General features: G+C 38.1%; 1 protein-coding gene across 7 annotated transcripts in view; it reads left to right on the forward strand.

Annotated features, from left to right (window-relative positions):
• Window positions 1-26,537, forward strand: part of MEIS2 (Meis homeobox 2) — a 214,867-nt gene that overhangs the window by 7,010 nt on the left and 181,320 nt on the right. For all 7 annotated transcript variants that reach the window (XM_021719164.1, XM_021719161.1, XM_008071298.2 and 4 more), the window contains exons 5-7: window positions 781-831; window positions 1,628-1,777; window positions 11,329-11,443. In XM_021719164.1, coding sequence (XP_021574839.1) covers window positions 781-831; window positions 1,628-1,777; window positions 11,329-11,443 — 316 coding nt within the window. The remainder of the gene's footprint in view (window positions 1-780; window positions 832-1,627; window positions 1,778-11,328; window positions 11,444-26,537) is intronic.

The following is a 26,537-nucleotide window of genomic DNA, read 5'->3' on the forward strand; positions in this document are numbered from 1 at the left end:
GGCGGCCGAGCCCCGGGCGGCTCACCCGAAGGATGTAACCGCGGGCACCGCGAGGGCGGGCTGGGGGTGGGGGCTGGGGGCAGTGAGGGGCCGGCCCGCGCGGGCCACTTTTAGGTGCGATTCTTTTGCTAATTTGCACGATTTCAATATTAAAAGTACTTAAATCCGCTTTCAAAGGCCTTGCTCACCATTCATCTTGAGTATTTCCTTCTTTAGTGAGGACGGATTTCGCTGGGTACGCTGTTCTAAAAAGCCTTTTCTATCCAGAGAAGCGACTTTTTTTTTTCTTGCTTGCTTGCTTTTTTCTGTATGTCTTTCTTTCTTTCTTTCTTTCTTTCTTTCTTTCTTTCTTTCTTTCTTTCTTTCTTTCCGTCTTTCTTTCCGTCTTTCTTTCTTTCTTTCTTTCTTTCTTTCTTTCTTTCCGTCTTTCTTTTTTTTCTGGTCTGAGGTCGAGGGAGGGGAAGTTTAAAGAGGACTCAGGCGGAGAAAGAAGGCCTGGCCCGAGGAAAGCAGGGTCCTTACAAATAGTACAGTGACCATCAGGGGAAAAGACATGAATGCTTAGGCTCAGGTTGAGTCAGATTCTTACCCCGTGGCCAATGAGGCAGAGATGATCAGTAATCACTTGGTTTTTCTGACTGTTTCTTGATGGGTGGGTTTTGCCTGGCCACCTGCCCGTTTCTTCTCCCCCTGCCCAATTCCCTGGCTACTACCATCCAACACCCAGTCACAATCTCAGAATCACAGAGCCCTAACTCCGTTCCCTAAACTTTCTTTCAGATGATCCAAGCAATACAAGTACTAAGGTTTCATCTTTTGGAGTTAGAAAAGGTAAGCAGGAAATAACACTCCCCAGTTTTTATTTACCCACTTGCCTCTCCTAGTTGACTGGGGAAGTTTTTAACCTCCTGTATGAGGGATTGAACACCTGGAGATTTAGAGCATATAACCCTGTCCCTCCTTTAAATTGCTCTTCAACTTGGGGACTCAGAGGATGGATGGATCAGGACGACCCTGCTTTTTCAAGTTGCCTCCCCTCCCCAGTTTCTTCCCCTCCAGGTATTCAGGATTATTTTGAAAAGCGGCAAACCGTTTGTGTTACTGGAGCCTCAGCCTGCTTGCGTCTTTATTAACTCAGCTCATCCTCGGCCCAGAGTTTGCATTAGATACAGGCAGAGTGAATCATCCTCGCTGAGGTGTCTTTACATTGCTCTGCCGCTCAGTCACTTCCCCCTGGAAACATACAAAACTCTTAACTTATTGAATCGCCAATGTTCATGCTCTCCCCAGTTCCAGTGTTCTAATGTTTTGATGTTATTATCAAGTCAGATTTAACTCTCTAGACTCCCAGGCTGAACCCAGTTATTTCCAGCCCTGTTTCTTTCTCTCTTTATTGTAACTTGTTGCTCAGGGAAGTCTCTGGAGAATAATATCTGCTGCAACAATTGCTCTATTGTTTCCTCGCCTTCAACTATTACACCCCTTAATTAGAGTTAGTTTGGAAGACATCACACTGTTGCTCTTTCCACATGTAACCTTGCAACCTGATATTTTTTCTCTTTTAAATGAAACAAAACAACAATAACAACAACCTGAGCTGAACCCTCCACCATGACCCTCCTTTTAGGTCCACGAACTGTGTGATAACTTCTGCCACCGGTACATTAGCTGTTTGAAGGGGAAAATGCCCATCGACCTCGTCATTGATGAAAGAGACGGCAGCTCCAAGTCAGATCATGAAGAACTTTCAGGCTCCTCCACAAATCTCGCTGACCATGTAAGTCTGCAAGCCTTTGACATTCTTTAAAGGCCGCTGGGCAAAGCGTTTTTTTAAAATTTGTTTTAAGATGTATCTCCACCGACTTAGTTTTCTTTTTATACGATTTGGTTTCTTTTGGGGTCTTTTCCTCCCTTTCTCAGTACCTCTGCCATACCCTTCATCTTCATTTCCCCTTTCTTGGACCCCCTCCTGTTTGTGTTGCGAGTCAAAAAACCAGGGAGTGGATAGAGTGATTTCTACTGTTAATGTGTAAAGTTTCCTGGATTTGGTGACTTGGGTGTTAGCAAATTCTGTCTGATGCGATGACCGCTGTCTTTTCTGCTTTCTCAATTCTGTGTAATCAGTGCAGCAGGGATAGAAAGAGGCAGGAGAGTTAGCTGGACAGGTCTGGTGAGAGCGAGAGAACCGAAGGAAAGAGAATTGGGGAGTGAGGACTGATTTCCCAGTCTCTCATAGAGATGACGATCCTGAGATTTATTGGCAATCATGCACAGCATTAGAAATAAAAGAAGGAGTGAAGGAACACATTACAATTCTCAGGGCTTTTCTCTATAGAAACTTATTGTCAGAATATGGACTTATTGCCAAGTGCCTGAAGCATCTTCATAATAAAAGACAGTAACCTTGATGAACCAATTATTAACAATGTATTACAGAAAGCTGAAGGGAATTATGATTGAGTAACCATGGGTTAGTGGTTGAATTTTAACACTTTAACAGTTGGTGAATGAGGATGGAGAGGATAGTAAGGAATGACTGTGTATGTCAGGCCAGGAAAGGAGATTTCTTTCTATTCTCTCTGTTTTTAATCCTATTTTGGAACCGATCTAGTGAGTCTGATGCTTAAAAAAAAAAAAAGCATATGTAGTGAGACTGAAAATTTGAAAAAGAAGCAAAGAGAAGAAAGATTGCAGCTGGTAGGAAAGGCAAGAGTGGCGAGGTTAAAGAGTGGGTGTGAACAGCAGTTTATTTATAGGAACTCCAGCCTGGAAGTGGGGGACAGGGTGTCTATAGATTACATTCAATTGAACTTGCAACCTAAATGGTATAGGCTGTAGTCTAATCACTGTGTGGCTGAAATATTAATTTAACATTCTGTGTGAGTTAAACAGACTCAGGCTTCAAGACAGTTTGGTCCTCCCCACTCCCCCCAATTCCTGTGTGCTTTTCAAGGAATGAACTGAGGTGCCTTGAGGATAAACCTTTTATGAGGTTCTTCTCTCCGCCTCCAAAAGTTTTGAAAATATGGAATTTTAGATTTTAATAATTAACCTTTGCGCTTAAAGGAAGTCAGCCTAAAATCAAAAGTTAGAAAGAGAAAACCTCAGTCTGGGATGTCCAGTTCTGAGACAGAGTAAATGCCATTGTGTTGAAGGCTCCTGGGCCTATTTTTACCCTTACCTTTTTCTATCTTGGTGAAGGAAACTTTAGGGAGCTTTGGTTTGGTATATTGAGTGCATTTAATGAAATGAAAAGGATGCAGCAGCTGTGGAAAGTTTAGTTGCTGATCTGTGGCTCTGTAATGTGTGGTTGTGATCCATGAGACACGGCACTACCTCAGAAATATTTATTTTTGTTGTTTTGTTTATTTTCATTGCTTCCGGTTTCTAAGTTCATATTTATTTACATTACTGGGAGAATGGGGAGCAATCTATTTATATGGTTGTAAAATAAGAGGTTCACAGTTCTCTTTAGTCAAAAGCTTTTCTTATATTTCTAGGGGGTCCTGACTACTTGATTTTCTAAAACTATTCCTTGGCAACTGTTTTTCCGGTGGATGTATGGCGCTAGAGCATGCTGATGTTTACATAGAAAAGATAAGATAAACTAGGCAGTTTAGAGTGTTGGCTGATAGACAATACCAATTTATGGAACTATAGTAATATCTCAATACACACACAAGAAGGAAGTTTTACCTGAGAGGCTAGCACTTTAATAATTTAACAATCATCTTTGGATAAAAGAGTCGACTGTAATATTTGTTGCTCCCCTTTCAGGCCCCCAATCAAGTAAATATGACAACTGATTTATCTTGAACCCATGAGGGCTTGCCACCTCATTGGGTGTCATAATTTAAAGCCTTTTATTTCCTAGAGATCTGAACTATAACATTTTTACTTAGCCCCCTGCTATTTGTTTTGAAAGGAAGCAATAATTTGTTCCACCAGCACACCAAGTGGAACATGGAGAGATTCACCACAGATTTGAAGCTTATGCAGGGATGTGAGAGAAGACCTCGAAGGGTTTTCCCCATTTTTGTGACTTTTGTACCATAGGTATATTGATTGCGTTCATTTCCAGGCCTCCCCCTACAAAGCGAATCCTCATGCTTTTCAGTCTCTTCTACAAACTTGCCTTCCTTCAACCTCCCTAAGACACAAAAAGGGAAAACAGCATAGAACTGCTACCTGAAAAGTGATGCGACTGGGGCATTTTCAGCATGTAAATGTGTCCAATTTGAATCTTCAGGTTTATTTTTTCATTTGCTTTGATATGCATATTTAATACATTGCCCCAGGCGGGATCTCATTTGGTGAACACTGGTGCAGGGGTGATGATGAGCCACTTCAGAAAGCCCCAGACAGCGTGTTGTTTTCTCTGTTTTATCTGTTGGCCCACTATTCTGATCTACTGAGCTTCCTCGTGGTTTTATTTGCACATGAAATGCTGAGAGCATTTCAACTTATTGGCTATGAATAATGACAGCTAAAAAAGAAGTGTAGTTTAATTTGTTGTGTGCCAAGGTTTCTCTTGTGGAGGTGACAGTTTGTGACAGCTGTTTGACACCCCCAAAATACATACACCTCTATCCTTATTAAGTGGTATCAGGCTACATTTTGTGTGTGTGTGTGTGTGTGTGTGTATGTGTGTGTGCGCGTGTGTTTAAGGAAGGAGCGAGCAAAGAGAGAGAGAGAGAGAGAGAGAGAGAGAGAGAAAAGAAAGAACAAGTGTGCAATTCTATGTAGTGGAAAACAGAGAGAAAGCATCAGAAGTAAAATATTAGGTACCAATATAGCTTTCCATATTCTTATTAAAGAATTTGAAAGCGTAAATGAGTAAAAGTAATAGATATAAATGTCTTCAAAGCAAGTATTTTTGGCAGACTTTAAGAATGAATTTTATAAATCATTACTTAGTAAATCATGGTAATTTCATATTCCATAAAGTTATATAAATAACCTGATATAACACCGATGTATTAAAAAAAGACTACATAATAGTCTTACCTTTCATTCCTTACACTCAGTGAGGTTACTGAATTTGCTTATTTATTATTAACACTTGGTATATGATGGCTATAATGATAAGAGGAAGTTTGGGATTAAGTAGAAAATAAAATATGCAGCATTGGCTACTGTTTGTTGTGTTTATTAAATTCATAATGCATGCTTATATTTTTAATATTATAAGGTATTTTATCTTATACTCTCACTGTAATGTATTAATAATAGCTATAGGTAGGAAACAGCTATTACAATATTTTTTGGAATATTGGGGGGAAAATAATGATAGTCAAAGGAAATAGAACTCTGTTTTCCAGTTGCAGTTCAGGTTAGTTTCCCAGACATTCAAATTTATCATGTTTAAAATAAACATGTCAAGAAAGCAATTTTTTAAAAAAAGTTACAACTTGAAAACTGTTGTGGAATAATCAGCTTTTCCTAGTGTGTAGAATTTCTGAATAATAGGTTATGTTCACATTACTTATTTTACATAATTTTAAAGTCTTTAGACTTAGTGCAGACAAATGAAATATATTTTCAAATTTACCTACAAAGATATTACATATCTTTAAATCAAGTTTAAACAAATGAAGTATATTTGTCTGAAGTATATTCTCTGAGCTAAGCCTTATTTGCTTGAAGTGCATACAATTATGCAGTTATATTGTGATGCCTAGTTAATGGTCATAAAGAGCTACATTTTCTTTGAGAGAACTGAGAAGGAAGAAGCTACAATTAAGTCTATTAACAGAAAGCAGGTGCCTTAAAATTGACTAGCTCTAATATCATCTCTAATAAAAAAATTATTTTACTTTCTCTGTTAAAAGCTGTAATTTAAATGAAGATATGCTGGTGTTTTCTTTTGCACCTCTGAATATGTCAAGTTTATTTATGTCTATGCAGTTTTTTTTAAATGGGTTAGGTCAGAGGGGAGAATCTCTAGAATCTTCCTCTTGACAGAATGCAGAGAGGTGCCTATAGATAAATCTTATTACTACCTGAGAATTTAGAAGGAAGTGACAGGAGCGGGATGGATTTAAGTGGCTGATCTATAGAATATAAAGGGAGAAATCATGAGATTTGATAATAATATTAATGATATGAATGATTTATTTTATGTGATAATTTGTTATGTCTTAGTGTAAGATCAGCTCTTATGGCTTGTTATCCAAAGCCTCTGGGAACCCATTTCGATCAAGTTCTAGCTCTGAGCTCTGTCCACCAACTCAGGGAAACATGACTGGGGGCATGGATTTTCTGTTGTTGTTGCTGCTGATGCATAGTTGCTGATGGTTGATAGCTTTCCTGGTAATTTCCCATCAAGAATAATTATACAATTTAAATCATTTAGGCTGTGCAGTTGGAGTATGTTTTCAGTGTAACTGTGATGAGTTGAAATTAAACGAAGGTTGCACTTGACAACCACATAGACGTTCAACTATCAGATTTTTTTTAAGTGGTCGTTTAAAAAATTGGTTTTTTTATACTGAATGTTCTATGGAATATCCCAACATTATTCAAAATTATAGGAAGTATTTTATAATATGGCATTATACTAGCGATGCAAGACATTTCTGTCTTCTCTAAGTTGCTTGATTAAATGGAGAATTATCTGCAAAAAGTACGTGCCATTCCATGACAGTTGCTTACGTATTAATTCCCAAGACTTAATGGAAGGGTAGAAGTGGGGAGATGAGGAAAGGACTCTGGCACTATTTACATTTTTAAAGAGTGAGCCCAGGTTCTGAAAGCGCACACAGGTCTCCTGAGTTCTTATGTCAACTTTATAATAACGTAGTTGAAATTCCAACATTTGTTCAAACTTACAGTTAGCATTTTCAACTTTTGTAGACTTGAATATGCCAGGATAGGAAACTTCATCTTATTTTGATAAGTATATTTTACATAATGTTAATTAAGAGTTAAAACATTATAAAGTCATAGGAAATAAGTAACTTAATTGTGGATGTTGATACAAGTATATCTTCTCTTTGTTGTTTAAATAGATCAAGTCATATTAGTTCTGCATGCTTCATTTTCTTATTAAAATATCTCTATATAAGTTTATTGTTATTATTCTCTGCCTATGGGGACATACCCTGAATTACTTGGCTGTATTTTCCAAGTTCATGTATGATTTTTCACTTGTTATGTAGTTGTGTAGGTTCTAGAAAATCTAATGCTTATTTTTTTAAATATTTTTTAAAAATAGAAAGAAGAAAGTGGAAATAGCCTTAGGGAGTACCTTGTTGAACTTCTTAATGTTAAAGAGAGAAAAGAAATGAGTCTCAGAGAAATTAAGAGCATCACTTGCTTAAGATCACATGACCAGTTAGAGGCGCCAACCCAGAGTCTTAATTTCAATCTAATGTTTCTCTCTTGTACCGTGTCCATTGAATCATCTTTTCATTTGGGGTTTAAAATGAGTTTCAGATTATTTTAGATAGAACTTGTATGTGGTATGCTCCCCCTCCCTTTTTTTTTCCTCCTTGAAGCCTAATACATTTTGCGTCTGCACTCAGTTTTGTATTTATTGAGAAACCTTCACACATTTTACCCCCATTGACCCCATGGAGAAACCATGTGCTGTGTGGAATCACTTAAACAGGGAAATACCACCAATTCACCAAGACTTATTAACTATTATCCTATAGGCAGGTCTCTCACGGAAATGCTATAATGGTTTAAAATGTTACAATTCCACTGTTTCTGCAACTTCAACAAAAGAGGCACACATATGATTTGCTTCCTATGCCCAGAGACTGCTGTCCTCTCTACATGCTCTTTTCAAGATTTAGCAAAATTCAATGATGGTACCAAATCAATTTTTTTTTAACTTTCAAGGGAGAAAACACCGGCAGAATTGTGTTTTCTAGGGAAAGCTGTGTGTAAATGAGAAACAGAGGAGAGCAGCAGAGCGCTCTCCTGTGGCCCCGCTGCTACAAGCTCTGCCCATATTGTCTCCTGCTTTTATATTAATTACAACTTGCATTATCAGCTGTGAGTCTGTAGCCCAGCAAATAGAAAATGCTGCCCCTGGAGACCTAGTTTCTTGTATCTATTCTCCATCTCCTTCCATTGTGCTCTACTCAGTATTCACTGCTTTTCTCCTAGTAACACTGCTTCGTAATGCAATTACGTAAGAGCAAGAAGAGGACCATATTTGACTCCCAATTATTAAAGCTTCTGGGAATAGGAACATGCTCTCTCCTTACCCTCGGGTGTCTTCATGATACTTTTGGCTTGAGGTCAGGACACAGATTGTGGAATGCATACACCTGAATACTCACCCACACATGTGCACACAGCGAGCATTTCTCTTTATTTTTCTACTTGTGTCATGTGTTTTTACATGCTTTTTGTATGCCACTTTGGTTTTAGGATTCACTAAACTTCTGCATATAATTTGGCAGAAAGCCAGGCAGTTATTCTTGAAGGATGTAAACTTGGAAACTATCTAGGAGGGAAAGAGAAGAAGGGAGTTGTGATACAAACACATATTTCAATCTCAGAAAAAAAACAGCGTTAAGGGTAATGGTTTCATCTGTCCATGGAGATTACAGTTTTTTCTGACCAAGGAGGACCAATTTTTGTATAGACCAATTTATCAATATTTGTCTTCGTACGTGGTCCTACCACCACATGTTGCTGAACACAGACAACTTGAGGTAACTTCTCAGCCTTCAAACCCCAGAGCGGTTTATCTGTCCTCCCTTCTTTCAAATGGGATAAATGTCACATGATGCTCCTGAGTTTGTGCCAGTCTCTCAAACAAGAGCGTAATACTTGAGACACTCTATGGGAATATACAAGACACTTTTTCAAGACGACATTTTGAGGAGTACAGAAGAAAACAGAAAAATGATAGAGTGATAGGTTAGATAGTGAACTTGAATACATTTTGGGATTGGGCAGAAAGCCCAAGATTCAATGTATTTGAAGGAACCAGCTGCTCTTAAAGTAATATCTGCTTATGTGACTTATTTTTCACCTCCTTACTTTAGAAAGCATCTCCTTCGGAAAACCATTGGAAGAAATAACTGAGTTATAAACTAATGAGGCCTGACTTCAAAACTCAGTACAGGTTTAGCTGATAGGAACAGACCAGTGTTTTCAGTTACAGGAAGTCCTTCTGAGCAATCCCTTTAAATCACTATAGCGCCAAAACAGAAAGACTTGCTCTGGTGTCATTTGAACGATTATATAATAGCTATGGGATGACATTTGCCTTAAAACATAGTTGAGGTGTTAGTGGCTAATTATTGTAATTTTCATGAGGGGTAAGGCGCTTTTATAGCAGCTAGCTTAATAAAAAGCCTGCAGTGCATAAAATTAATATCACTTGCTGTGTACAATGAAAAGTTTAACTTAGGCGAATATGTTGCAGTTATTGTGTTTTCTAAAAGAAGACTCTCTCCTGAGTTGTTACAGGGCTAAACTCACACCCTGCTATTGTTTCTTTCATTCTTTTCTTTTTTTTTTTTTTTCCATGTAATTCTTCTAGCTCTTTATCTGATTACCATCCGGCAAACAGCTGACACGAAGACGCTGCAAAGCTTGAAGAGCCCCTGTCTTCTGTCTGCCTTTTGCTTGAAACTACTGGAGTGCTTGCTAACTTACATAAAGAGGGCTCACAGGCATGACTCTATCGTAATGCAGGCAGCAGAAAACCTTGGTTTTGATTTTATTCTACTCAGTTTCATTCCTTAATCTACTTTCTCAAACATATCTTTATTTTGGAGATCTATACCTGTGCCATATTTATAGTCACAACATTTCTGCTCAGGGTTTTCACTTTGAATCAATTGCTTGCCTGATGGCAGTGCCAGTAGCATTATTTTGTATAGATGTTATTAATCCATAGAGCTCTGGGTTATTTCATCATCTATCAAAAATGCCAAATATTAATTTACCATCAGTTTGTTGCAGATCTGTAGGGGGAAAAATAAGTTGTTGCTGTTCCAAATAAGAACATTTCCCTATTTTGCCTCACCTTGGTTTCTTGTTTTATTCTGGTAACACTGTAAATGCTATATGTATACTGTAAAGTCGATGCTGAGAAAAATGACAGAGTTTTTTTCTTGATAAACTATATATAATGGTGGCATGGCAAGATTACTTTCAGATGGTTAAGAGGTTTTCATGTTGCCTACACCCACACGGATCTGTCTGAGTTCTTATTTACCAGGAAGCAGCAGCATACATTGATTGACTTAAAAAATGTGTGCCCCTCCCTTGGGTCCCCAAAGAATTCACTTGCTGGTAGGTCTGTGGATTTAGTTGAAGTCGTCACAGGCAGGTGACAAGTGCACTGCTCTGGCTTTCAGGCTGGACTGCTGCATATGCTGGGCTTACTCTCCGTTTCTGCCAGAGGAAATTCCATCTCTTGCCTGCCTTCATGTGGTGCTGATAAAGTCCTTCCTGTACATTAGAATTCCTGTTTTCCTTTAAGCAACAGCAGGGTATTGGGAATGATCAGGAAAGGGGAGGAGGAACAGAAGAAGAATATACTCAGCAAAGTAGCATGAGCTATATAACTCTTGGTTTGCCTTGAATGTCCTTCAAAACAAGTAGTTCTTCCAGGAAAAAGCACTGCTCAGTGAATTTAATGCTTCCATGATGTTCAAATGAAAGTTCTACCTAGTGTCTTAGATGGCCAGTAGTTCATGTGTGTGTGTTTTTTTTTTATATTGTTGTTTGTGCAAATTAAAGCAGAAATCAATAATTTATTAGGTATTGATGAGGAGACTAATATCATTGCATCTGTTGGTTGTATAATCAATCAGTTGATACTTCAGAGAGTTTGTACGGGCTTTTTAGGGCCATACATTTGAAAAATGTAAAGGAGAGTCCCATACATTGTTGAGCTTGTAATTTTTTTCTTTGAATTTTGTAGATGTTAATGTTCTGAAGTATGTAGTGTCCAAGAGCATTGGGACCTGTTTCTTGGAAGAATGTATCCTAATTAAGATAGCAAAAGTAAAAATGAGTTTCACATTTTTAGATAATCTTATTTTTCTTACTTAGAAAATTTATTTCGTTTAAAATTTGTAAATCGTAAAATGCCTTCATTTCAAGTGTACATTTCAGTTCGTTTTAATAAATGTATACACTGATGTAGCATCACCACATCAAGTTCTAGAGCATCATTCCTTCTTTTTTGTATCTATTACTGAAAAGACAATACAATGTAGCATAGTATGTGTGTATACCTAGTGCCACAAATACTAATATGTCCACATTTTTTGGTCTTTCTCTGCACCTTTCCTCTTGGTTCTTCATTTACGGCTGAAATGGAAAAATTCCTTGGCATCCTGACATCAGAACCCTTCTTCTTGGCGAGACCACGATGATGCAACTTCAACCCACTCAGCAGGCACCCCAGGGCCCTCCAGTGGGGGCCATGCATCCCAGAGTGGAGACAACAGCAGTGAGCAAGGTAAAAGGTCAAGCATTTTCCTTGTGCAAAGCAGGCATGACTAAAATAACTTCAGTATTTTATGATATCAGTACCTCTACCTCCATGTAAACAGGAGAGTGGCAGGTTAGCGAGTACAGTCAGGTACTATTTAGGGACACAATATTTCCTCTTAACTTACTTAAAAAAAAAATATCAAAGTAAGCTGTCTAATCTTTAAGTAGACATTACAATAACAATTGATTAGTTCTGCCAATTCTTTTACAAATTTGGTTATCTACACTTTATTTCTGGTGTGTAAGTGGAATGACAGACCTACTTTACTACTGTGATGCAGTAGTTTAAATTATATAATTAACAGAATATTTTGCTTACAATATCACCTGTAAGAGTTCTCTATAATTAAGTAGTTGTGCCTCTAAAGCATATAAGATGCAAAAATCTGTTCTTACTAGCTCTGGAAATACTTCAGGAATTGCATATGGAATCTTATCTTGGGAATGTAGATTTTGAAATTCTTAGAGGATTATTTGTCCCCATTTCCATCCAGCTCGCATGGTGACTTTTGCCACAGGTCCTCAAAATTACAGAAATCAGAGGACAAGGGGGAGTTAACTGCAGATGTTGAGGAAGCCTAGTGCAATTTAGAATACATTTTACCATTTAATACTCACCTATTGCACAGAGAGCAATTATATATTGGTAGGGATGACTCTTCTATGGCTAAAATGATAATTTAAAAGAAGATGCATTATTGAATGTGGGCCAGGAAAGTGTATAGATTTTACTTTTTAATATTTTACATTAGATGGTGTCTGATCTCCTAGGTCTATTTCATCTCTATTATGACTGTGTTTATGGCCACAATATTTAAGCGTTCGACAGGCTTCCAAGTAGAGGACAGTTTAACAGCTTGAGCTGTAGTTATATATGCCCTTTAAAAGGGAGTGTTGATGCCGGGTGGGTGCCTTCCCGCCTCCAAGTTTTTGCCTAGAGATTTTGGATTTCTGGAGTTCCAGAATAGTCTGGAAAAATGTCCTTTCTGGGATGCCATTCACTTATGAATGGGTCCAAATTAGAATTTAGGTTTAAGCAAATTGCAACGGACACAGAGATGAACACTACCAGATGGTAAATTGTGGAGGAACTTGTGAATCCAGAGCTATACAATATATACTGTTTTATATACTGTTTTTATTAGACCAATTCAATTGTATATAAAAGAAAGCTAAATTATAAGGCATTTTGAAGGTAACTGGTACATAGATTCGATGGATCCGCAGTGCAGCGACTTAATTGTGGTTCTGTGTCACGGCGGTGGCTTTTCTCAGCTTGGTTAAATCTGGAAAGCTTTCTGTGACTCTATCCTCCCCACCGCCCCAAATTGCGGCGACACAAGGGGTGAAATGTATCTATTAATAAAAACAAAACACTCTAAACATTGTACAAAAGAGGAGAAAAGGAGAAGCACACTTAATGGTCTAATGAGGCTATCTTCCAGAGACTTCTTGTGTGTGAGGCTCACTTTGACCTTTCGCTTTGCTCAGGAGCCCAGCGCTTCATTTTTCACATTCTTGCAATTACGTTAACGCTTCAAGCATTTCTGACTCCAAGTCAGCTAGCAACACCAGGCATAACTCAACACTGTGAGTTTTTCTCCTCTCTGTAGATTCATTAACAGGTCACCAAGGTCCCAACTGAAATTTAAAACTGACTGGTTCTGTTGGGTTAGTTGAGTTATGGCAAGGGAGATAGCAGGAAAGGGCCAGAGAGAAGAGGAGGCGGGAGGGAGAAGACCCTGGAGTTGGGAGAGGGGAATAGCGGCGGTAATGGGCAGAGCATGAAGTTTTATCATTTTGGCTAGTTTGTTTTGATTTGTTGTTTTTTTGGTCAGAAAAGGGAAGAGTTCTGAGATTGATACGCTGGGTAAAAACAGTGCACACAAACTTCTATGCTGTGGGTAGCCGCACCCACTTAGCTGATGTTGAAGGATTTGATCCCTGTAGGATTTTGTTCCTTTAATCATATCTCTGTGGGATTAAAGAATGGACATGCTAGCTTATGTGTATGAGTACTAGGAAGTCAATCATTTTATTGTATCAAAGTTGGAGAGCAAAAAAAGTTATGATTACTTATAAAATGGAGACTTTTGGCATGGAGAATTTCCTACCTGGCTTACGGCATCAGTGGTTCAAACACATGTATAAGGGCATTCGGGTTTTTTCACAGCAGACTCTAAACGTTGAAGGTCAGACTTGAATGTATTTTGTCCTACTCATTCCCATATTAGTCTTTTAACCAGATTTTCAGCATATTTTGATATTTTGTCCCACCAAATTGTCCAGAGGAGCTTTCAGTGGGAAAGATTAATTATCTGCTTCAGGGCAAAGTCAACAGAGATATTGACTGAAATCACATATGCTTATCCTAGGTTAAATCTTAGGGTTGGTGTATAATGGAAAGCCTGGGAGAGAAATTTATGTTCTTAGTATTAAATATATTATAGTATTTCTTAGAAAACCAAGTTTGTAGTTTAGAAAAGAGTTTTCTTGCTTATTCAGAATTTATTAGCACAACAGGCATATGGAAAACTGTAAAATGATTCAGTTTCAAAACAAATTATGATAAACAGAAAAAATAGAGATGAATTGTACTAAATACAATGTTTTCATACACATTTTAAATTAAACTTTAATAGCCATATGCTATAAAACAATACGTGCATTTATGTTGCTTTATGATTTTTGCAAATATTTTTACTCTAATGATTCATACAGATCTTTTACTTTGGAACTTAAAAATAACTCAGTTTATGACCTGGCAGTGAAAGAGCTACAGTTACACAGGTGAAAGGTCATCTTTCCTCCTTAATGTTTGGGCAGCAAACCTAAAGGAAGGAAAAAAGTACATCAAATTCTTCAAATTTAGTAAGAAGTAAACTTGATAAAATGTAAAACCTGACTTCTCTTTCAAACAGCACACGCCTCGCAGTCAACTATATAAATATGAACCAGACGTTTCATTCACTCTGATTTCTCTTGCTAAAAGCAGCCAAAGGAAAGGAGTTTGTCTTGTTAGTCACATTAGAATGAGGAAGGAAATCTGGTTTTTCAAGGCTAGAATTAGGGTGCAGACTCAGGGCTCTGGGGAAGTAACTGGCCTTCTTTGTGTCTGGCTTCCCATCAGTAAAATGGGGCTTGATAATAAGGCTAGGGGTCCCTAATTCTGTACCTGCTGAGTCAAAAGCTGCTTTGTATTTCATTGTGTATTTTGCCAGAGTAAAGACTAGGAAGCAGCCCCTTGTTCCTAGATCACTTTGAGAGCCCTAGATGAAAGGCACAATATATGTACAAAGTATTATTATTATTGATGGGTTTGTGTAGCTCCCATTAACGCTGATGGGAGTTACGCATGTGAATTGGCAAGAGAATAGACCCCTCAGTGTTTAGAGCACATGAAATTTACATTTTTTCCAGTGCTGTAATTGAGATGTTGACAAATTGGAGAATATTGATGAGTCTTTGTTTTAAGTATTTTGTGCCAAGTTTGTTTTATTTTTCCTGGTTTGAACAATGGTATGGGTTCAGCAGCAATGAATAAAAAGGGTAGAGTAAAGATAACTTTGTATTGCAATATTTTGATGTGCCAATATGAAATAAATTGTCTTAGGCAAATGGAATACGCTGTTTTAATCATTAGCTATGCATGAAAGAAAAATTGATGTTGACATCTTTGCTGTAAAATCGTTGTAATGGGGCCTTCCTTACAATTCATTTTTGTAAAATTCATTTTGTACATTTTGCAGCAATTGAACAATCCCTGCACTGTGAATAGGCAGGATTCCCAGAAATACCGAGACAGTTGGCCCAGTAACTGCTGAGCTCACACTGCACACCACACGCACGTTAACCATACTGTTGCCAGACCCAGTTTAACCTAAATACATTAGCATTCTAGCATCTATATATCTCTAATTTTTCAGGACACAGGGCTGTACAAGCCAGCAGAGTTCCCCTCACCTACCACACCCCTCCATCGATGTCCCCATCTGTCATCCGGGCAATGAGGCTAGAATTCCATAGCTAGATATTTATTTATGTATTAGATAGTTCTTTAGCATTCACGATGTTGAAATCTACAAATATCTCTTTAGTAGTGGATATAAGTGTTTATAGGTAAGCAAGCATATAAAATAGTATTACACTTTTGCGTTTATAATGCACGCTATAGTTATAAAATAGTATTTTTCCTACCCAAATATTTGAGTTATATATTTAAAGAAGGGGAGAAAAACATCAAACCCACTTACTGTGGGTCCTGAATATGTTCTACTAGGATTTCTTATTCAGTCTAGGAAAACTCTGTCAATGGAATGTTTTCATAGTGGCGGCAATCTCTTTAAAATAACCCTAAATACAATATGACAGATGCCATCTGGCATAATCTTTTGCTAGTTGCTTTTAACTTTAATTTTTCCTAGAGCTAAGTTCATCTAAAACTGGTCACTTACTGTTATGATAAATACAATAACATTTCTTTTCTTTCCTGTCCTCCTAATTGTATCAAAAAATTGTCTGATACTATAATTGATAATTGAACATTGTCATAGAAAAAAGTGCAGTATACGGAATATTTATATTGCATTTTCTTTCCCTTTTTTCTCCCAAATTAAATAAAAAGAATGCCATCTTTTAACCATCAGCAAACATCTAAAGAATTTCGGTTGATTTTCTTAGGACTTTTTAGGGTAGTAACCATTAGAAATAAAATTAAACTCTTCTAATAAATAAATGCTCTAGGAGCATGTAATGGTGCCCATAAATGCTTAAAAGCTTTCTATAATTGCTGTTAATTTTGAGTAATTTCTTCCTATATGTATCAACTTACTTGAAAAACCCAGAGTTGGGATTTCTAGATTTTTTTTTTAACTTAGTCATGTAAAGGGATGTCTCCTGATGCCAGTTAGAGTTTAATTTAGAGTAGTAATTAAACTTGAATACTGCCTCATAAACAAAAGATAAACAATAAACCAGCCACGTTCCCTGCTGTTTCATAGCTTTCTTTCCCAGATGTTTTAGCCTGATAATTTTTACACAGTGAACTACCTAACGTGGAGTTTTGTGGACAGAGGTAGAAAATGAGTTTTCTGTTTTTCTTTTCTTTTTTTTTCTTTTTTTGGTCATCTTCTTTCCCTCCAAAAAGCAAAATGCAAAATACATAGTGCAGAGGATCTTCCACTAGTTGGATATTTTAAAAATTCTGATAAAACACTTAATGCAGATGTGCTTTAACAACAACTGTAGAGTTTGGGGTTTTGTTTTTTTTTCCGCCTAGATATTTTTACTTATTTTTTTCTTCAAAACTAATCTGGTCATGAATGTCTTTTACACTTGGTAATAGAAAGAGAGCCACATTTGTATTTAAGTAAAATTTTGATAATAAGTCAAAGAAAGAAAACCTTACCAATGGAGAGTTTTTCTTTTTATCCTTCTTGCCACTTTTCGGCCTCATGTCTTCCCACCCACCACCAGTGTTACTTTATGGCTCTACTCTTCCTTGGGCTACAAGGGTTTCTCTGTCCAGTTCCGGCCCCTTCCACTGTCAGCCATGATCTTTCTAATTGTCAGGTATGAGTCGGCCGTTCAATGCAGAAGCCATGTTATTTTCACTGGGTGGGGTAATTACTGAAAGCTGAGAATAGCTGCACTAAAGACAGAGGGATACTTTCATGATCCCATTAGCATAAGAGTGGGTAAATTATTCATGCCAAGTGAGGATTCTATGGGGAAAAGTATAGTTAATGCACATAGTTTTTAAATGTATCCCTTTCTGCTCTGAGACTAAATTCTTGTTGGAATCAGTTCTCAGACATTTACGGGAAAGCTCTGGTGGCGTGTTAGATGCAGTTCATCTCTCTCTGTTTGCAGCGCTCTCAATAGAGACCATCTGGCAAAGATCCAAAAGGTGATTAAACAAAATGATCAGCTCTTGTTGCTGTGTTACATGTCCAATACTCTGGATTAAAAAACATGACCCAGGACAGTCAAGCTAACGTCATGCCGCTCCCCCTTCCCCCTCCCTTCTCGGTATAAGAATTCAGATGGTCCACAAATGTGTGTGCCATCTTTGTGTCCTTATGGCCCATAATCATGAACAGGTTGTGCAAATGGCTCTTTCTGTAGCACTGTCTGTTCCAGCAGCATAGAAGCATTTCATATTAATTGGGTCAGTCTAATATTCATATTGACATGGGGAAAAATTACTAAAATTTATTCTTATAGCAGACAATGAATATGTGTGCTTTCTGCCATGAGGGAAGTGAAATCTGACAACTGGCTTGTGCAACTGATTAATTTTTCTGGAAACTGGAGAAAATCAAAGCATGAAAAACTGTCATTCTCTGAAAACAATGCACGACCCTTTATAACTAAACAAAATGGATTGGGTGGGGGGCTCTCAGGGAGGATTGTAGAAATGAGCTCTGGTTTTAACGCCATAATCAGGGATGAATTTACAGTGCCATTCAGAAGAGTCCTCCCTCCCCATAAACAAGCAGATAATCACAGGGAAGCTGACTTCCAATTAGCTTCTCCTTCCCTCACACGGATCAGGGTGTTTATATGTCCTCCTTAAGCACTGATATGTCACTACTGAGTTGGTACATCTCATCTCAAATTGGAAAGTTTGAAGATAAAATGTTTTATTATGAGGAAATCCTGCTAATAAGCAAGGTAATTTTCAACCAATCATTTCACGATTGAGTTAAGGTAAAAATGCCAAGATTTGTGACTAAGGGACAGATGTATCTTATCTTTGGGGGTTTGCACCAAATGCCAAGTAGAAATATAAATTGAACAAACCAGACATTGTGAGGAAGTGATTGAAGAAATATTGAGATGAAATCTTGGAAAGAAATATATATGTATATTTATAACAATGCTGTGAATTGCTTACATGTCACATTTGCATAAGCCTGAACTGTGATTTTATTAAGGGGAAGTTTAATGTATGTTAGTTAAGGCAAAAGACAAGACTATTACTCATTAGGTGATTCAGAGATTATGACTGACCACTTAATATTGTGGAAATAGTCTGTGACTGATATTATAGGATAAATTTGGGTGCAAATGTCAAGAACGGATAAAGCATAAAGCAGATAAGAAAAAAAAATTCTCAAAAACCACTTTAAAACATCATTATGCCTTGTCAGCCATGCTTTCTAAGGGGGAGGAAAACAGTAGTAAGAAATATAGCCGGGCACAGGACTCAGGGAGGGGAAGTGAGGTTCCCCTAGAGTCAGTGCAGTGTGGCAGATGAAAGGGACTCGCATAGCCTTGGGGGTCTTAAGGCTATTATAGGGCAACTCATGCTCTGTTATCATGCTGATTTTTCAATTGATTTTTGGCTGAACAGTACTTGTTGAAGCCCTCCAGAGCATCAAACACAGCCTTATGGTGCTATACATTGTAATACACGTGTTCTATTTTTCCCTTCATTGTCTTTACTTTTGCTTTGGAAGAAGAGTCTGTGATGACGCCATGTTATCTCTCCCCCTTCTTTTTTTTCCTGTTTCTGCCCTCTGAGAGTCTCTTGAAATTCTTATTGCTCTTTTATGGGGGGGGGAGGGTAGTGGGAGAATCACTTTTTATTCATCTTCACATGTTGACATTTGTTTTTAATTTGGCCTTTAAAAATATTTTTATGTCACAGCAGACAATAATATAAACCATTTTTATCTACCAAATTTATCCCTCGGTAGTCTTGAGCTCTTCATGGCCTTTCTAATGACCAGCAAGAAAGCAACAATGGGATTTCACTGAAATCTAGTTCCTCATTAAAATGAAAGTGAACCATTTTAGTATCTCTGTTATACAGCAGTAAGGTTCCTCAGCCTGCTGGAAAGCGAGGTCTCAAAAGGGGAAATAATTGAAGAAGACTAGAGAGCGTGTGTCCTTGCCTCTCTTCTGCCTTGGAAATTCTTACTGATAAAAATCCAATTATAATGCTGTCTCCTCCTCTGTGAAGCCCTCCAGATTTGCCCAGGTATGAGGCTGGTGCTTCCTTCTCTGCGCCCCTGTAGAACTTTCTACCTCTATTATAACATCTTTCACATTATGTTGTAATTATTTGATTCTTGTTCTCCTTCTCCCTGCTTTTCCAAGATAAAGGTTATTCAACTTATTCATTTATTCAACTGTCTAGCATTAGTAATGTCCACTTTGGAATTAATAAACAAAATCCACAGTCTTGTTCTTTTTCGTTTAAGGTGGATAAACTTTTGCTTATTGAGTCTGTGATGTGGACCCGAACATAAGTGAACTATTTGGAACATGTTGATACGTTCGATCAAATTCCATTACATCCTTAAGAGATAAAAATTATTTTGTTTCACTGAAAGTTTGTCCTAGTCCTTCCTGCCTTGAATAAGTCAATGGAGTGTCAACTCAAACTTAAAACTCTTTTGGTTGTAGGTAGAGTCTTAACTTTTAGGTTTTTATTTTAGGTACTATTTTAAGATAATACTTAAAATGAGACTTGTCTTATTTGTCTTTCAATGTCTTTTATTGTTATATACATATGGTAAGAATTTGGAGATGGGATTTCTTTTCATTATGTTAAAGATATGTCTTTAAATGTAATGTGAATCTAATAAGGGAGAGTGCTTAATGTGGCAAATGGCTTCCCATGATGAATCCGGGGTCCATTTTGCACCTTCTTGTTTAGGATAGGATTGGCTTTGGGGAAGTCATTGGTCTTCACACATAGGTAAAGAAGTCTGGAAGTAATTCTTGAATTTTGAGCCCCCATATGCTTTTTTTGATTTCCTACATTTGTCCTCCAGTTTTTCATAGTTTGATTTTGGGCAAGTATAATTATTTTGGGTGATACAAGCAAAATCTTGTAGTGAGCTCTTTTTACTCTACATGGGATACTGTCCAGAGTCTTAGAATGTGAGTCAAGAGAACTGTGCTATAAGGGAATGGTTGCATTGAAAAGGGCACAGATCTAGGAGACACAGAGACCTGAGTTCAAATTCCAGTTTTACTCAATTTCTGCTAGATTCATTTTCTCCAGCTGCAAGGCCGGGGGCTTAATATAAACTCACTTATATTAAGTGAGATTCCATGTGTTAAGCACATAACATTGCCTGGAACCAGTAACTGTTGGTTCCTTTATTTCCCTTCTCCTATGTCCTGTGCTAACACTAATTAGCTGTGTGACCTTGGATGTGTCCCTTAATCTCTTTGGACTTTTGCTCACCTGTAAAATAAGATGAATTATATGCTCTTTTAAATTCAAACTCCAGGAAACTAATGTTCAGATTCATGGCTCTTATTTTTTATTTGTATATTTTATTTTTTCACATAGAAGGTGTAAGTTTTTTCATGAGAAGAGTAAGATGGGCTTTTTTATTTCCTTAATTTGTAATATGTAGTGAGGTAATATTTTTGTTTCTTCCTTTTTGGTTACTAGGAGAAGTTTTTCTTCTGTTTGGCAAGAAAATAACGAGACATTAGAATTTATTTTCTGAGGATGGTAGAATGCCACAGTCCAGATGTGCTATAGCTGACTGGACACAGGTAGCTCATGCCTGGAATCCCAGCATTGTGGGAGGCCAAGGCAGGAGGATCACTTGAGGCCAGGAGTTCAAGACCAGCCTGGGCAACGTAGCAAGACTCTGTGTCTACAAATTAAAATAAATAAATAAAATAAGATTGAGAAAACAGACATGGTACCCCTAAGGTGGTGGTGTTAATATCAGTAGACGGTTCGGTCTGCTAATATGAGGTACATCTTATAAACACAGAGCAACTTCCCCACTCTCCATATCTAATTAGACTCTCTCAGTTGGAATTTCTATACTTCATAAGTGGAACAACAAATAATAGTCATCAAAGAGGCTAAAACTCTACCCTCTCCTAAAATGTGTCCAATTCATTCCAGAAAATCGACATGATTTTCAGGAGCATTTTACAGTTAAATATACTTAGCTGAATTATAATTATTTAAAGACTGTAAGTTCTTGCAAGATATAGTTACCTTTTGTTAGTCAATAGAATGTTTGTTTAATCAAAACACTTATTTCTTAACCCTTTCTACCAGCTAGAGATATTGCCATTGCCTCAAAATCATTCTTTTTTTATAAGTTTGAAGATTTACTAAAGTAGCTTGGGAGTGTAAAATTTCATATTTCTTCTTCCAACTAACATTTGTAACAAATGCCATCCACTAAAATAAAACTTCCAAAATTTCTGTGCACTAAATGTGAAAGATGAAGAAAAGTGGATAAATCATTGATTATTGAAAGCTTATGGACTTTACCTCACTGGTGTCACCACGTGAGTTTGCCACACATGTGGTGTGTGTGCTGATGTGTAGGAGTCACATACCTCTCTGGAGGCTGGAAGCTTTCAGTCTCTCAAGACCTCTTCTAAGTGTTTCCTGTTTAATTTAGTACACAAAGGTATTCATCGAGCAAGCCACTCTGGGAATAAAAATATGGAAATCACAGCTACCCCGGCCTTCAATTGCTTGCCATCTCCCAGGAAGTGGGGGGCACCATGGCAAATGCACAAATAGCTCTTACGCATGGCAGAATAAAACAGCAGACGCAAAGGCCCGTAAGTGTGATACAACATGATATGCATGGAGCAACAGCCAGATTGATATTGCTGTTTGTGTGAGAGAATACATGCTGAAAAAAGAGGCTGGAGAAGCAAGCAGGGGCATACATGAAGATCCTTGTTTACCGCGCTAAGAAGCTTATACTTAATCCTGTAGAGCACTGTTTACCAAACTTTCCTGGTGATAAGCTCCTAAGGGGCATGTCAATACAGATTCCCAGGCACATCACAGACAGACAGAATCAGGATTTCCAGAGGATGTCCTGGGAATCTGGATTTTTAATCCACACCCTTAGGAAACCCTGTTCTGGGATATGAGAAACCCATTAAAGAAGTTTAAGCAAAAGGAGTTTATGACGAGATTAACAATTTTAAACCAGCTTTTGCAGAATGTGGAGAATACATGTGAGGGAAAAAAGACTAATTCTAGAATAAGAATTAATAGTCCAGAAAACAGGAGGATTGAATGAAAGCAGTGAAAGTAGAGATGGAAGGGAGGGGACCGAAGGGGAGACTACTTGTGGGGAAAGGGAAGAGGACAGAGTCCGGAATAACATGGAGGTCTTTACCTCAGTGGAGGTGCCATAGTCTAGATCCTCTTCTTTTTCCCTGCCATGTGTTTGAAGTATGCACATCTATTGACCAGAAGAGAAGAGGCGGAAGAATATTCCATTTGCATGAGCAAAATTGTTGAAGTGGAAATGCTTGATGTGTGTTGAGTGAATAATGATTCTTCTTGGGGCAGACAAGCGGGCACTCCCCTTCCCCCCAAAAGACCACTGGAATTGTATTTTGGAGGGGAGGGCCTCTTGTAGTACAGGCTTCCCCCACTAGCTAGGTGTTCTAGGATTCCACTGGCATCAGTGTATACACTGGCAGGCGTTGTCGTGAAAGGCTGTGAATATTTTTTGGAGATTCTTTCACCGTGTTTGCCCATTTCATAACGGGTGCTTCATCTGTCTACACTGCACTGAGTGTTCCCCAAGTGACTTTTTGTTTGTTTGTTTCCCCAATGAAAAAAGTCTCAAGGGAAACGTTTTGCCGATTTGTGAAACAAAAAAACGGCAGAAACACTAAAAGACAGCAAAATTAAGGAGTTCAAAATTTGCTTTGAGCAGTGAAAAAAGCATCTCTATAGGTGTATTGCATCAAATGGAGCACACTTTGAAGGTGATTGAAGTTTGAACATGTAAGAATAAATACACAATTCTTTATAAATAAAAAATATAGTGTTTGTGGACAGTGTATCATAGCGGTTCAAGATACAGCCTCTGGCATTTGCCTACTGGTCGTTAAATCCTCATATCTGTCACTTGTTACAGGCACACTTCCTAGTCTTCACTTTACATTTGTAAAAGGAGGGTAATAAATAATTCCTAATCTAATAGATTTTAGGGGTAGGGATTAAATGATGTGATTTGTGTAAAATGATAGTCATTTTGTGATTCGTTCATAGTAAGCATTATAAATATTTTAAATTCAAAAGTTGCTTTAGAAATAGTTGAAAACTGACCCCATACAAAAAATATCATGACGAAGAACTAAAAATGAAATCCCACATTCATACCTCACAAGTGAGGCTATAGGTTGTCAAACTGGAAAAGCATCTATCAGCCGGGCTCGGTGGCTCAGCCTGTAATCCCGTGCTTTGGGAGGCTGAGGTGAGTGGATTGCCTGAGCCCGCGAGACCCACCTGGGCAACTTGGCGAGACCTCATCTTTACAATAAATCAAAAAATTAGCGAAGCGTGGTAGCACGCGCCTGTAGTTCCAGCTACTTGGAAGGCTGAGGCGAAAGGATCGCCAGAGCCCAGCAGGTTGCGGCTGTGGTGGCCAGGAGCCACTCCAGTCTGGGCGATGGAGTGAGACTCTAACTCAAAAAAAAAAAAAAGCATCTATCTGCTCTAAGCCTGACTTTAAGCATTGCCACAAGCCCCAGGCCCCAGCTTCTAGCTGGAAGCAGTTCCTTTCCTCTAAAGTTCGATTGCACATCAGGTTCCCTGGGTGCTATAGTAATTGGTTACATGACTTGTTTATTATCCTGCTTGACTGTAAGATTCTTGAGGACAGTTTCTATGTCTTAGGCATCTCCTCCCTCCTCTGCCCCCCACTGAACTATGATAATATAGGAGGCCTTCAATAATAATTATTACTTTTTGAAAGGAGAATCGGGTCCATATTGTGAAGGACGTTGAATAGCAGACTGGGGAGTTTGTGCTTGATTTGGTAGGTAATAGGGACCTATTGAGGATTTTTGAATGGAAGTAGTGACATAATCGCCTTCCCTTTGAATGCCAATGACAAATTCTCTACTATGTCTTCCGTGGTCAAAATAGCAGACCCTTCCCTGAAATACTGCCTATTTGAAAGAGTGGATATTCTTTTTGAGCGAAGAAGCAAATTTCAAACAGCTCCCGAAAAAGAAAAAAGCTTTGACATTCTCTCTAAAGTAATTTAAGTACTTAAATTATTGTGGTCCCATAGGTTCCCTGTATGTAGCACCATTCTAGAAACTTGTAGACAAGGGCACATTTTTGTACATTTTAATAGCATTGTAATTATTAACATCTAGAGATGACTTAACAGAACTGAGTAAATATACCGTTATTAATACTTGGAAAACTGTGGTTCCAAGGATATTCGAATAAGCATTACTTTAAAAAAAAAAAAACTTTGTGGTTAAATAGATTGAAAGCTGGTTTCCTCTACTATTAGAATTTTCTTATCCTCTCATTTACCAGTGTGCAGTTGAAGACTGCAAGGAGTAAAGACACAGAGCTCCAGGCTCGTTTCGCCATTGAAACCCTTTTTTTTTTTTTTGGCATCATCCCTGGGGGCCTGTCTTTCTCGGAACACACTCTGGAAAACACTGTCCTCTGTTTCTTTCTTTGAAGTACATTCAGATAGAGTTGAATTTCCTAGGGAGTCTTCTTACCTCTTGTATTTAATAGGTGGGCTCAGCGTCAGTTTTCAGTTGGGTAAAAAACAACTTCCTCTGTGGTCAGAAGTCTCATGGACTTCAGCTATCCTTGCAAAGAATGTTCCATTAACCACCCCTCCTTGTAATTATACTTTGTTGTGTTAACAAACAATGTGCCTTGACTATCCCTTTAGTGTTTGATTCAAAATAACCTCATTTGGTTACTCTCTCAAAAACGTATAAATGAGGATCCCAGTAGATGCTTACTCCTGACATGAATTGTGTTAATACCTAACTTGATGCATGGCACATGATATGCTTTTCTTTCCCCAAATCCAACTATATACATATATTTTTTAACTGCCCACTGAGTTGGAGGTGGTGGAATAAATTCATAGAGAGAGGAGGAGAGAAGTGGATGGCTTGGCTCTGCCTGCTTCAAGTGGTGAGCACATGACTGGATATACTCTCCACCCACTAGGAAATTTCTGGGAAACAGAGCTGCAAAATCCCAATCTGTCTGCATCTCACTCCAAGATCACTAGTTTAGCAGAATATTAGAACTGGTTTCCACTGGTGGGTGTTGCAGCTATTGTCCATAAAAATTTTCCCTGCCCCTCCTTGTTGGAGGATCCCAGGAGACATTTTTGTCATGTTCAGGGACATTCAGGAGGTCCAGAATTGTGACCTTTTGGTTGTCAAGTGAAGTGAAACCCTTCTGCATTCATGCATCCTACTCCTGAGTAATGTGTGGTGGAATTATCCACTTGCATGTCCCACCCCTTTTTGGCTGTGGGAGGGAGAATTGGGCTGGGCATACCTTGTCTCTCCAACTTTGAAATGAGCAAGAAGAGTCTGTGGTACAATTGCCTCTGCAGCTTGGTGAGAAAGAGCCTGTTTTTTGTCTTGTTTTTCTACGAGATTTTGAACACCTTATAACAACTGGCTGAGAAAATTACGCTACCTGTAAAGATTGTCTTTTTTACGTTACAAATAGGAACACGAACGTATTTGGAGAATCAATGGCCTTTCATATCAATACTCAACTTGCAAAACTGAGAGTAGAAACATGGATTTACTATTCTTTATCCAACGAGGCACTGCTGTTTCTACACATGTGAGCTACACTTCCTAGCATAGCCACTTAATGGATGAGGGTTTCCTCCACAGTTCTTGTTCTAAAAGGAATTCTAGTTGCCTATTTCCTGCCAGTTTAAAACATGAGTTGCTTTCATCTGGTAAAAAAGAAAGAAATTAGACCCTGTATGAAATAAAATTACACTGAAAAATGTGTCAGACTTTTTAAAACTTAGAGGAAAATGGTGCTTTTATACACTGGTGTGTTGTTGTTTTATATGTCAGGCATTTAAATCACAGGAGCTTCCCTTTGAACAGTGATAGGGGCCCTGAAACTTGATACTTTATGGGGAGATAGTGAAAGTGGAAAGTGAAGCTCATGGACATCTTCTTGCCTCATACAGCATCTAGTCTGGTGATAGTCATCTCTGAAGCTGTGACATTTTCACTTTTTCACCTACATGGAGATACTTTTTTTTGGTAAAGTTTTTACT

Source organism: Carlito syrichta, unplaced genomic scaffold (assembly GCF_000164805.1).
Source record: "Carlito syrichta isolate Samal-C Ts95f unplaced genomic scaffold, Tarsius_syrichta-2.0.1 Scaffold314286, whole genome shotgun sequence".
Classification (NCBI taxonomy): Eukaryota; Metazoa; Chordata; class Mammalia; order Primates; family Tarsiidae; genus Carlito; species Carlito syrichta.